The sequence below is a fragment of the Saccostrea cucullata genome, unplaced genomic scaffold, assembly GCF_032062105.1.
Source record: "Saccostrea cucullata isolate Sc308-1 unplaced genomic scaffold, CSIRO_AGI_Scuc_v1 ctg940, whole genome shotgun sequence".
NCBI lineage: Eukaryota > Metazoa > Mollusca > Bivalvia > Ostreida > Ostreidae > Saccostrea > Saccostrea cuccullata.
In genome coordinates this window covers 57030-70302 of record NW_026921347.1, presented here as the reverse complement: position 1 = coordinate 70302, position 13273 = coordinate 57030, and the positions used below count along the sequence as shown (strand labels likewise).

Genomic DNA, 13273 nt, shown 5'->3' with positions numbered 1-13273 from the left:
ATGAACACCAATGAAATGATTTGGTCCATGATATTTGTTGTATCAATCGGAAGAACAAACTCCTTTGGTAAGATTTTCTTTCATTTTATTATTGTTATGATTCTATACATCAAATATAAATATAGTATAAATATTATCATATTTCTATTACTACCAAAGATAATTGTGATCTCATCAAATTGCATTCAAAATTATTCTGATTTCATCAGTAATTTTGTTCCTCCACCATGACATTTCATCCCTCCTCTAATGTTTTAAAGGTCTGCATTTGATTTACTCAAGATTTGTTATGTCTCATAATGAAGTTTTTCAATCTCAAAATCTCTTTTTCACAGTATGTTTAATAATGAAGTTTTTCAATCTCAAAATCTCTTTTTCACAGTATGTCTTATAATGAAGTTTTTCAAGCTAAAATTCTTTTTCTCACAGTATGTCTCATAATGAAGTTTTTCAAGCTTGAGTTACATCTCCATATTTTCTTAGACTTTTTAGCTTTTAAAAGGCCGGTGAGTGTTAGTACTAGATACAACAGTGAGTACTTTTCTCCAAGTAATGCTGTAGACGGGGATCGCAGTACAGACCTGTTGAAATGTACACTGACGGGCTTTGACCAGAAAGAGGCGTGGTTACGGGTAGACCTCGGCTCAAAGAAAAATATCGAATCGATATCAATTCTACATGGAGGTTGTAAGTATTTTCTCTTTCGTTTAGGATACATGTACGCTACATGCTCGTTTCTCCGCCTTATTTTATCTACAGGAGCATTTTATTAATGAATCTGATGAAATGATACATGTATCCTTCATTTAATAAAAAATATATTAATGGTCGATTCATCTCGTTATAAAGTTTTAAACATTTTATATGGTAAAAATATTCATTCGATGTATAATTTATAAGAAAATTATACATACAGTGTATTTCCTTACATTTTGAAACATTGTGGTATTAGAAAATATATTGACTTCTACGTTTGAAGGAAATTGATACAAAAACATGTTTTGCAAAATATTTTTCTTTTATATTGTAATGAGGGCTTTCTAATGGTTAACGCAATCGAAAGAGACACATATATTTTATTTCAAAGTGGTCCATTTTGTTTGAAACAGAACCAATATGTGCACAATTATTTCTTCACAGTGGGCGTGGATGCATCCCCAATAAGCTCAACTACTTCGGGTGTACTGCCAGATAATGACGGTGCAGGACATGTATTTCTGGTAGATAATGGAACAGTTTGTGGAGAAAATTTTGGTTCGGGCGATGCAATGGTTATCTGTCTGATATGGGGATTCATTCCGTAAGTGAAATACACGCATTTCATTTTTTAGGCCTTTATACCGCATGTCAAGAAAAAAAAATAGTTTGGCAGATCGAGGTAAGGTTACCACCGTCCGTCTCTTTGTTATAAATGAGTTACACAAAGAATAAATATGAATTATAGAATTAATATTTTCAAATTTATTCTAATGGTTTCTAGAAAGTTGCTTTTTTTTTCCAATTTTGTCTTTTAAATTGGAAAAAAAATGTTTTTTTTCCAATTTATTTCAATACCATGGCTTGAAAGAAAAAAAAACCTCTGGAAAATGCTATCAATTACAAGGATTAAAAAAGGAATAAAAATGCAAAAACAGAACTTGTTTGTTAAAAAAAATAACTAATGATTTCTTTAAAAAAATATCTATTTTTCCAGAGATTATCCATCATACAGGAAAGTGAATATGTCTTCTAGGATTCTTCTAAATGATCCCGAATGTAAAGGGGACGAAGTCAGCATCAATGAATGTCCGATGGGAGGACGAAATTGTTCTTCTGGTGAATCAGTGTCAGTTAAATGTAATAGTAAGTCGATATGCTTTTACATTTTTTGTTATTTTTATTTTTCTGTTATCGGCGGCGTGAGGCAGTGGTTAGAGGGTTGTGAAGTGCGTTAGTATAAGGAAATACAATATACAGTTAGTACAACTCGTGAAAATGATGAGGGGTAACTATGGGTTACAACCCACCTGAGTTGTGGACACCGGACGGGACAGTGTCGTGAGACGTCTGTATTGATCCTGGGTATTATCACAACTGGCTTAAGGTTTCGTCAAAGGTCAACATGTCCAAAAATTTATTTTTACAATAACTCCAAAACCATGTGAGGTATAAAGTTAAAACTTTTACAGTTTATAGATTTTTCATTGATTAACAGATAGAAAGTATCACTTGATAAAAAATACTTGGAAAAATATTTGAATTGAGAAAAAAATCTTTTTAAAAATGCACATTTCTTCAGAAAATGCACCTAATTAATTCCGTGCTTTTAATGAAAACCATCACTGCAGAAACAAAATATGTTTATCAATGAAGGGCAAGTTGGACTTGGATAGCGCCTGGAAAGTTGTTTTCCCTGTTTATTTTGTCGTTAAGACTTTAAAGCGAAAGTACATTGCAAATGGCGGGTTCTACAGGGGTCTTGTCTATATACATGTCATGTTTTCAATAACAGCCTTTCAGAGACCATTCACGTCCAACTTGCCCTTCAATGATAAACATATATTATTTCTGCAATGATGGTTTTCACAAAAAGGAAAGAATTAAGCAGGTGCATTTTTCTTTAAATATGCACATTTCCTGGTACAATTTTTCTCAAAAAATATCTTATTGAAAATATTTGTTATCAAGTGATACTTTCTATCTATTAATTAATGATATATTTATAAACTGTAAACATTTTGACTTTATACAACACATACTTTTGGAGCTATTGTAAAAATAATTTTTTAGACATGTTGACCATTGACGAAACCTTAATATGGTAGTGAGCAGCTGATTGTGACGTACCAAATACATGAATAGATGGATCCCGAACCCGAACTCTTTTATAAAGCCTTTACCACTTTAACGCTTCCCTCGATTTGTGAAGTAAGGAGTTAATCCTTACGTTGTAGGTTCGAATCCACTGCGGGACATGAATACCGGTTCTTGACTGAGAGTGTTAAAATTGAATTCCCTATCGCAGTAGGTGTTGCCACAAAAACCAGGAATAATGTCTTTCGAATAGCCTTGAGTATTTCGTAAATATCAACCTCAACATCTAAAGCCTTGCACCAGCAAGTAATGTGTCTCTTTATGGGCGAACAATTCTGGAGAGGGACGATAAAATTAAACAAACAAAAGAAATTACATGAGCATTCAGAAAATCTCATTACAATCTGAAAGCTGTAAGGGAAATATACAGTACTGTAAGACGGTAATCAACATTTTTCCCCCACAATTCAGTAATTAACAACCCTGTTTTTTTAACAGAAGGAAATACCTTTGCTGGTTTCTCCGTTTATGTATCTGACACGGAAGACTTTAAATCGGGCCACGCTTGTCACCATCATGCAGTAGAGGAAATACCAAGCAATACAATATCTTTTCCTTGCATCACTTCGGGTCGTTACGTCACTATTTTCAACTCAAGGAATGCGACTCAACTTCCATCCTTGTCAGAGTGGGCATATATCAATATTTGCGAATTAAATGTTGCAGGTATTTATTTTCAATTTCTCACTTATCAAATTTATTTGGACATTTGAATGTTGATCAGTCCGTCAATGTGCCTGATTGTTCTTCTGCTATTGAGGTTTCACATACAATTTTTTCAAGGTATCAAAGTCTGTACACATTTTGATAGGTTGTGATTATGGCTTTTACGGAGGGGAGTGTTCTAGATGTCCTGGTAACTGTCTAGACGATAATTGTCATGTCCAGACAGGTCTGTGTTCAGGCTGTAAGGATGGGTTCACAGGACCAACTTGCACTACAGGTATATTTCACATCACTACATATTATAATTTATGGTTTTGCTATAGTTCTATAAGGATATTGTTGTGTCTTTTATCCTTTGGTAACATAAAAAAATAATATCTAAAATGGATTTTAACTTACTGTGAACAGAGTATTTAAAAAGAATAATTAAATGTCACCTGGCCCTGGATCATAAAGCTTTTTACGCTTAAGTCAAAATAATCATGTTATACTAAAATTTTGATTACATAAAACAGTTAAAATTAAAATATTTATCAATATTGCTTCATAATATTGTTTTTGTTTGTAAATAAAGAGATTCATTCAATAATTGATAAATATTTTACAGTTGACTGAAGATTTGTCTTTAATCTAAATAGATTTCATGATCCTTCGGCCTGATCTTTTTTTTAACCCACTGAAATGCAAAACACAACAATAGATTCTGTTTTTTTTTTTTTATTTATTTTTGCTGTGTAAATTTACTACTTTCTTAAAGAAAATAATCTAATCCAGAATGTACAGCTGGCCTGTATGGACCGAATTGCTCTCTGACTTGTGCACAATGTCGTGACGGAGAATCATGTAACAAAATAAACGGGGCTTGTCCTAATGGGTGTTCCGCCGGCTGGATGGGAGAACAATGTAATCTAAGTAAGTCTAGATTCCAACTTTAAGATTTCTCTTTTATAGACAGAACAGATTTTGCGAATTATCACCTTATCCTTTATCTTCTAATCTGATTGATTAATTGATTGATTGATTGATTGTATATTGTTTAACGTCCCTCTCGAGAATTTTTCACTCATATGGAGACGCCACCATTTGCCGATGGAGAGCTGCAAATTTTGTCATTTACTCGGCACTCAGGGCCATTGAGCAGGGAGGGATCTTTTTCGTGCCAACACCTACTGCGACACGGGACCTCGGTTTATACGGTCTCATCTCAAGGACCGGTCTTCACGTCCCGCAGTTGGAATTCGAACCCGCGACGTAAGGATTGAATCCTCACTTCGCGACTCTATAGCAGACGCTCTAACCAATGCGCCACGCGGGCGACACTTCTAATCCTAAAAACCATGTGGAAAGTTTATTTTTTCCGGAGGTGGTATTTTTTCAATGTAAATGCTAGTCACTCCTGAACTAAAAAAATCAAATAAAAAATGATTTCTTTCTTTTATATTGTTGTCTCAAAATAAGAAAAGGTTACAAATGAAACTTTATATACATTGTTTTTAAACTTTCGGATAAAAAAATAGAAACTTTGAATATTTGTATTTTTAAATATTGTCAATAGCCTTATTCATCATTCATGAGAGAGGAATAAAATATACTGTATATAAATGTTTCTGTCTAGAATGTGATTACGGTTTCTTTGGTCAGGGATGTAACAATTCCTGCAACATTCCTAACTGTAAGAACAGCTCCTCATGTGATGACGTCACTGGTGCATGTCTTCTCGGCTGTATTGATGGTTGGACAGGGAAAATCTGCAATGGTTAAGTTTATTAGATTTTAAAAATCTGCAATGGTTAAGTTTATTATTTTTTTAACGTAACATATGACTACTTCTTATATAAAACACATGGAGGTGAGTGCAGAAAAAGAAGGAATTATCTAAGCTTAGAATTATTTCTGGTTTTTTTTTTGTTTTGTTTTGTGTTTGTTTGTTTTCGTGTGTTTTTGTTTGTTCTTTGTTTGGGGAAAATCCATAATACAAATCACTGAATCAGAATAGCGAATTACGTCCCGCAACTGTCATATTTTGGAGATGCGGTTATTCGATATCACCTGGCTTTAAAAAAAAAGTGTTTTTTTTCTTGTTTATTGACCAAGGATAAAGAAAACATACAAATAATTATTCGACCGTCTAGATAAGGCAAAAACAGTCTCTTCTTAACTATTTGCAATTTGGTTTGCCTTACCAGATGACAAATTTTGATTCAGAGTAGTCTGAGCTATTGAAACACCTGATGACAAAATGTATTGTAAATGTGCTTTCTTAATCCCCACAATCTAGATGCTTAGTAATTATGAGGTAAAATGCGTTCTCTGAATATTTACATTTCTAAAATAAGGTTTTTTAAATATTGATATGTGCTGGAATTATTTGAAAATGATTACCAAATGCACCAATAAAAAAGTTTTTTCTTTCTTTTCACAGAAAAGACCAGTGATATGGTCACATATATCATCATCGGCTCAGTATCATCGATCATTTTCATTATCTTGGTCGTCGCTGTTTCTGTAAGACTCATCCATAAAAAGCCTTGTCATAAGAAAGAGGAAAGCTTCGAAAAGTCGTCAGCGAATAGTGTAAAAAGAGAGTATGATCATATTGCAAAAATTAGGATAAATAAGGAATTAGAGGCTAACCAGACATGTTATATGGATACCTCAATGGAAGACATTATAACAAGATCCCAGCATGTGTATGATGAACCCGAATTTTAAACGTTTTTGATCTAAACAATCCGAGTTAAAATGACATACTAATGAATCGTGAATTGAAGTTCAGATGAGGTATCGCTTTGTTTGAACCAACTTTGAATGATCAGTATCATGCCATCGTAATTCATATTGTCATTTAAATTAATATGATCCGATTTTACAATGTATTTCTTATACGGTTATATAAACATATTTTCTAATTGTTTTCTTTGTAATGTCTCATTGATTCTTAGGATTGATTGATTGAATTTCTATTGTTTAACGCCGAGTCGGCAATATTGCAGCCATATTTCGGTGGACAAGTTTGTTAATTGACCGGTTTTTGAACGATTTTGGTTTCTCTGGCGGTACCCCCAATGAGCCTACTCTTTTTCGAACTTCATAGAAACGATCTTTTACGTGTCAGGGGTTTTTATCTTTAACACGGGGCACCATTTTATGTCCCATTTAAAATATGTAAATTGTTAAAAATAAAATGATCTAAATATATCTCATAAAATTGCTCTAATCATTTCTATATTTAATTGTAAAAATCAGTTTCATGTAAATATTCCAAAATTGCATGTACATTAATTTTTGTAAAAAAAAAATCATATATCGTTTCTGCATTACCAAAAAGTCTACTTCGAATAGGCGAAAAAGCAGAACATTCCGATAAAATATGATTTATAGTTATCGAACAGTCACAGGATATGCATTCAGGCTGAGACTCCCGATTCAGTAAGTGTTCATGTGTTTTTTTAGAGTGACCAATACGTATTCTTTATATAATTACTTCGTCTTGAAGTTGCAGACGGAAGTCACATGATTTGTTATGGGATTGATTTCGTGATAATTCCGCCAGGTAAAGCCCTGGAGCCAGTCATATATTTCCGTCTCTGACATCAGTTGACAAGATTAAAAAAAAAAAAAAAACAAGGGATGCCTCTTGTATTTTAAACCTATTCGAATACTATATTTACAATTAATTTCACATAATCACTGATAATAATAAATTTTTATATGAGGAGTCACTGTCTAGTGTCTTGGGTATTCATGGAACCTCGACTACAGTTAACTTATGTAAATAAATCTTACGTTTCCAATTATTCTTGATAATATAGCATACCCAGCAAATCATATAAGAAGTGTAATTAAAAAAAAAGAAAGAAAGATAATGCTTATTTTTTATGTATTTATTTATCAATTAATATACCTGTATATCCAACATTTGAGTCGACGAAAAAAAAAACAACATTTAATTATCTATTTAATTCTCATTTTGACGATCAAAAACATTGCTCAACTTTTCATCTCTCTCTTTGAAAATGCATTTACTTGTTTTAGTTTTCACTTATTTATTTATTTGATGGACGATTTCCTCGTAACCCACTGTGCATAATACTAAAATGAGTAAAAATTCCATGGATCCATTATTATATTTTATCACAGTCTTGTTACATCTGATATAAATGAAATCAAAATTTGAATTTTAAAAAAAATCATTATATTGTAATTATTCCATGCTTTTCAAATTTAAGTACAGCGGAAATATCCATTTGTACACTTGAACTTCTTGTACTAACTGCATTTAAGTCGACAATTTTTATTTGTTTCCATCAAAAAAAAGCAAATGCGGTTTTAAATGAAAAAAAAGCAAAACAAATGATGTATGCACACTTAAATTATTTTTTTTTATTTACTTGAGACATCTTCATTTTCATTTAGATTGCTATGGACAACAAATCTAACAAAAAAATATATGCAAAAACCTTAATAATTCTTTACCTTTCAAATGAGAGGAAAAAAAATATTCATTCGAAGAAATGTTATTTGAAACAAAAATTTCATTGTTAATAGACTAATAGTCGCGAATTCTATTATCAGCACTTGTCACACAGAAAAAAAAAACCCCAATGGTATTTGTATAAATTGAGTAAACTGTCGAAATTATCAATTTTGAAAATTGGTTTCCAGGAACTTCGTCTTGAAAATCGGCTTTAAGAATGTCTTGCATCGTTGCAAACCACAGCCATAATGTACGATCCTCTCCCATTCTGGTCGTGGTTGAATGAGACGAGAACATTTCGTAGATCATTAAAAAATTGACCAATGCGAGTAAAGCATGGCCGAAAAAATGAACGATCCGACCTTTCAATATTCAATCGTAGTGTAAGAAATATTTCTTGTGTACTTTGATGTCAATATTGTTGATATCAATTGCGATGGAAATTAAACAATGACTGAATATAACGATCACAAAGAGAGAGATGTAAATATTGAAGATTACGACACTTTTTGTGACCAAGCAGCCACGGGTAGGAGAGAGCTAAATATATATGCGGACTCCGGACCGCGGCTTAAAAGGATGGATTTCTTGCTGGACTATTCATTGTTTTTTAATAGAAGTTTTACTTAAATTCATACATACATACATTTGTGTATCTGTTTGTATATTTCATCATAGTCAAAACGCAAGTAAGTTAAGGCAGGCTAGAACATTTTCCATGGGAATGAGATAATGAAAATGCATAAATTGTGTAATTTTTACACAGAGAAGGTTCAATCTTATTTTCTCATACATACTTAGTACCCATAGCATGATAGAGCAACACCATATTATGACGTCATATTATGACGACATTAAACTTTTCCATTCAAAGTTATGAACATCAACAAAATAACGCTGGCGCAAGGACAATCCATATATAATTTTCAGTAAATAAAGTAAAATATTACAAAGAATGTTATAAAAATTAATACCATTGCTGCAGAAATCCTAAGCGCTTTCTCAATTCATGAAAATTTCAGGAAACTTGCAACGGACAGTGAATTTTTGCCCTGTTTATAGCTTAAACTTTTGAAATAGTAACTAAACAATCGCACTGTAATATCATAAATCCTTGTAATCTTTTGTGTGTAATAATACCTTGTTTTTGCAGTGCAAAGTTGAGTATGCCCTGGCGCCGAAGCTATTTTGTAGATGTTCCTTATAAACTTGTGTAGTACAAGACTATGACGTCATAATATGAAGTCATAATGTGCACTGGCTTGGGCATGTCATGGGTACCAACAAAACAAGTTTTAACTTTTTCTGAGCAATAATTTCAGTCCTTCTGCGTTTTAATTACTTCATTGCATAGAAATCTCTATGCATTGCCTTAACTTACTTGCGAATATCTTCTTATATATTGTATTTCTAAAATTTCAATTGTACCATGAACGTATATAATAAACTTGAGTTCAATTTTTTTTTTACTTTGAAATGACTGCAACTTGCTACACATTTCATTTTAATGTTTGATGATCCCTTTTTTACAAGTAAGTTTTTTTTGTAAATGCTATTTAGCATAAATGCTGATTTTAAAAAAAAGTTACACTAGTAAAACGCTTTAAAAAAATCAGTGTACCAACGGCAGAGTAACATAGTTTGAATTAAAAAAAAAAGCGATACTACTGAAGCAAGGGTTACGTTTCTTTCTCCCCTTAAGCTGCACAAATATTATTTCTTTATGGAAAGGCGAATATGACAATTATAATTCATCTTCTAAAATTACTTTAACATGATAGTCAGAATGCAAGGTAGTCATGTCTTTCAATCCTATGATCCCAATTTTTTTCATTTAATTTCATCACGTTTTTTGTTTAAATCGGAATTAAGTTATAAAGATGATTGAATTTTTCCATCCTTAACTGAATATCTTGTCTCGCTGTATTTTCGCTTAAGGTCATACGCAACGTATTTTCAACTTTTTGGGATTCTTCTCTGGAGTTGAAGAGTTCCATTAATAAAGGACATGTTTGCAATGTTTTTAATGTGTATTTATTGATTTGTACACCTATTCTAAAACAATTTTTGACAAAAAAAATCTGAAATTTATGTTTTATAATTTTTGTATATTTTTATTTGAATAATGCCAAAATTTTCAAAATTCGATATCTTTTCAAAACCCCTGGTAACGCATGCTGATTTTTTGTCTAAGAACATGTAATGATATTATAAGTTTAAATTTTAGAATATCTTGTAAAGTTATCAGTAGGTAAGGTACGTTGAGTATGTCCTTAATTCGCAAGAACAACTGCAAGATCTACTCGGGTCTCTAGAATTTACAGGATATCAAGAAATAACTTGTCCCGAAACAAAAACAGTGTGAAAATTCCTCTAAGCGTTTATGTATTACTGAAATATTGCTGAATTTTGAAGAAAATGGATAGATTGGAATATTTTCAGCTAATGCATAAATAATTATATCAAGGATATATTAACTACTGTGGTTTCGTCAATATTATTAAATAATTAATCGCTATTTTTTTTTATGTACCACAGACACCAAAAAAAGAAACGATATCCTTCTTGAAATTCAATGTCCTTATTCTTTCAGTAAAGAGTCGGACAAACAACATAAGTCGGATAACCTGGCACATATTTAAAAATCCGATGGTTTGTTTTTAGTCTCCTTTCCTATAAGATGTGCTATGCTAAAGTGCGCTGATCTGTCACTCTAACATCCGATATTACGGAGAAGCAACGTTTACGACGTCACAAAAATCCTTGACACTGATGTCCTTGATTTAAACGCTATCACTCCTAAATTCGGCCTTTCATACAATTGTTTTCATTTTGATTGATTTGTTGAACCTTACATGTATATTAGGATTCTCTCTTGCACGCTACTCGACTGACATTGATAATTTCTTGCTTTTCACCAAATTTTATCCTATTGACCTAATAATCCACTTTCTAAATTTTGACAGAATTATCATCTTTTAAAGGTTTTTCCGGATTTGTTTTTTAAATACGCCTTACCCATTATTTACCGGGAACCCCTTTTATTTGTGCCTGTCTTTATCCTTATGGTTTGTTCATAGTTTAATGAACCGAGCTGCGTCAGTCAAAAAGCATTTTATACCTTTCTCTGTATGAGGAAATTTTGTGAAAATGCACAAAGATAGCTATTTAAATGAAACCACAAATGGCTCGAGATGAAAGAAAAATTTAAAAGGGTACTATGTAAAAAATCAAATTGATATCCTTTATTTCTTCATTTTCCTTCTCAGCAGTTTAGAAACAGTAATGCGTCTAAAAACTTTCTCATTGGCAATTTCTCTATTGCTAAGGAAATAAAGTACAAGATATAAAACATATACACAGTCTATGCACAAAACAGGTCATAAGAGCTATATGATATTCGAATGAATTGTTGCTTAGTAAACATAAATTGGTTGATTTCTTTCAAATCAATGTTGTTTGAGAAGCATAAATTAAAAAAAATCTCAAATAAAAGGTTCTGTTGCTAAAAAAGGAAACCATTTCCAACACGGTTTAATCTTTTTAAAAAAATCAAGCAAAATATAGAAATATCTAAAGAAGGCAGTGTGAAAAATCTCATGAAAAGGGAAACAGGAAAACGACAATTGCTATCATTTTCGCAATATGAGCAGGTTTCCTTGTAGTTTATTTTTTTTTTTCAAATCAAGAGTTCTAAGGTTGTAATATTAAAAGTCACCGCAAAATGTAATGAATAGAGATGACAAACAGAATTCGACCTTTAAAGTTCACTGAACCAAAGCAAATCCAGAGCAAAGCAGATGTGGATGTCCGAAAAATCAGAGTTGGGATCAGCTGCCAAAGAGGAGTTATGCTCCCTGCCATGATCGGGAAAATAACAGAAATATCCGTGGACAATTCAATGTGTACATAATGACCTACAATTAGTAATAAAAGCTTGTCAGCATTTTATTTAATGATAGATTGTATTTGCTGACAGTCATTGTATGGACCATAGAATTTGATAAATGATGACTTTATACGAAACTGTTTCATCGACTTTTTTGTCAATAAATTATCTCATTTAAGAAATTGTTCATACAGCATGATCTAGCTTATCTTATCAATTGATGAGAAACATAAACTCTGTACACAGGTGATAAGGGTATATTGCTGCCTAAATAAGGGAAGTTTGCGATCGAAAAGTTGCAGTCATCACGTTTATCAGAGAGCTTTCTTGTTACATTACCAATTCAATAAAGCTTTTTTCTAGTAAGTGTAGAGAATAGACCCGCTTCTCTTTGTAATCTTAATTTATTAGATCTTCTTGTCGCAAACTAGAAGACCTTATTCATAAAATGTGTCCGTCGTCTGTTTAGCTGTCCGTCTGACCATTCCTCTTACATTTTACCAAGGTAGAAGACAGGTATGCTTTACTCAAATTTATTATTCTTAATATTGGTTTAAGATTTCTTCAATGATGTTTCCCAGGCCTCTAAAAGTTAATATTCCTCTCTTTGAAAAAAAAAAAAAATTAAAAAGTCACTCTTTTTGCAGTTTTGAAAATATTTTATTACCTTTTGGTATATGAGCATAACCAGTATATCATAAATAACATTTTTCGAAGTTTCTTTTTTTAAATATCGACAAACGGTTTTGAACGTCAAAGATACATAATTATCTTTTTTGCATATTAATTATGACAAACGGAATTGACATGCTTACAAAAAAGAATGTGTGTGAAATTCTTCAGTGTACATTTTTATCCGATTTCAATAAGATTTGTATACATGTACACGTATACCATACATAAATAATTGTTTTTATCTGTGTTTGGTTTTTCATGTTCCGGGAGTTAGTTTAAAGAAAACGATTCTGATGAATATTTTCAAGTTCTTGCTCCTCATCGGGTTCAGTTAGGTGTAGTAGACAGTCAAGTAGTCCGTATAATGTTTGTACCGTTATGCATTTTCTCATGTTTTGGAGACCCGAGTTTGCTCAGCTCCTATTTTGTATTGTTTAAAAATATGGTCTTTTTCAATCTGAATTATGCAAAAGTATTTTTCAAAATACATGTATTTTTGCAATGTGTGTCACTTTCATGGTCACTTTTTAAAAACTAATGTAGTGTAATCTACATAAGAACGTGTCAACATGTAACGGATTTTACCGGTTTAAAAGATATCCATTGGCTCGTTGTCAAACAAATCGCCATTTATGTTATATTTTTGTGCAATGTTTAAGAGTTAGGAAGAGAAGGATATTGCTTACATTATTCAAGCCAATTATCCCATGTTA

General features: G+C 32.0%; 1 protein-coding gene across 1 annotated transcript; it reads left to right on the top strand.

Moving 5' to 3' along the window:
• On the top strand, window positions 1-6231 carry LOC134259790 (neurogenic locus Notch protein-like). The gene is made up of 9 exons (XM_062742393.1): window positions 1-67; window positions 484-687; window positions 1141-1300; window positions 1694-1842; window positions 3292-3519; window positions 3665-3796; window positions 4294-4431; window positions 5135-5275; window positions 5942-6231. The coding sequence occupies exons 1-9, from the start codon at window positions 1-3 to the stop codon at window positions 6229-6231; spliced, it is 1509 nt and encodes a 502-aa protein (XP_062598377.1).
• The last annotated feature ends 7042 nt before the right edge of the window (window positions 6232-13273 follow it).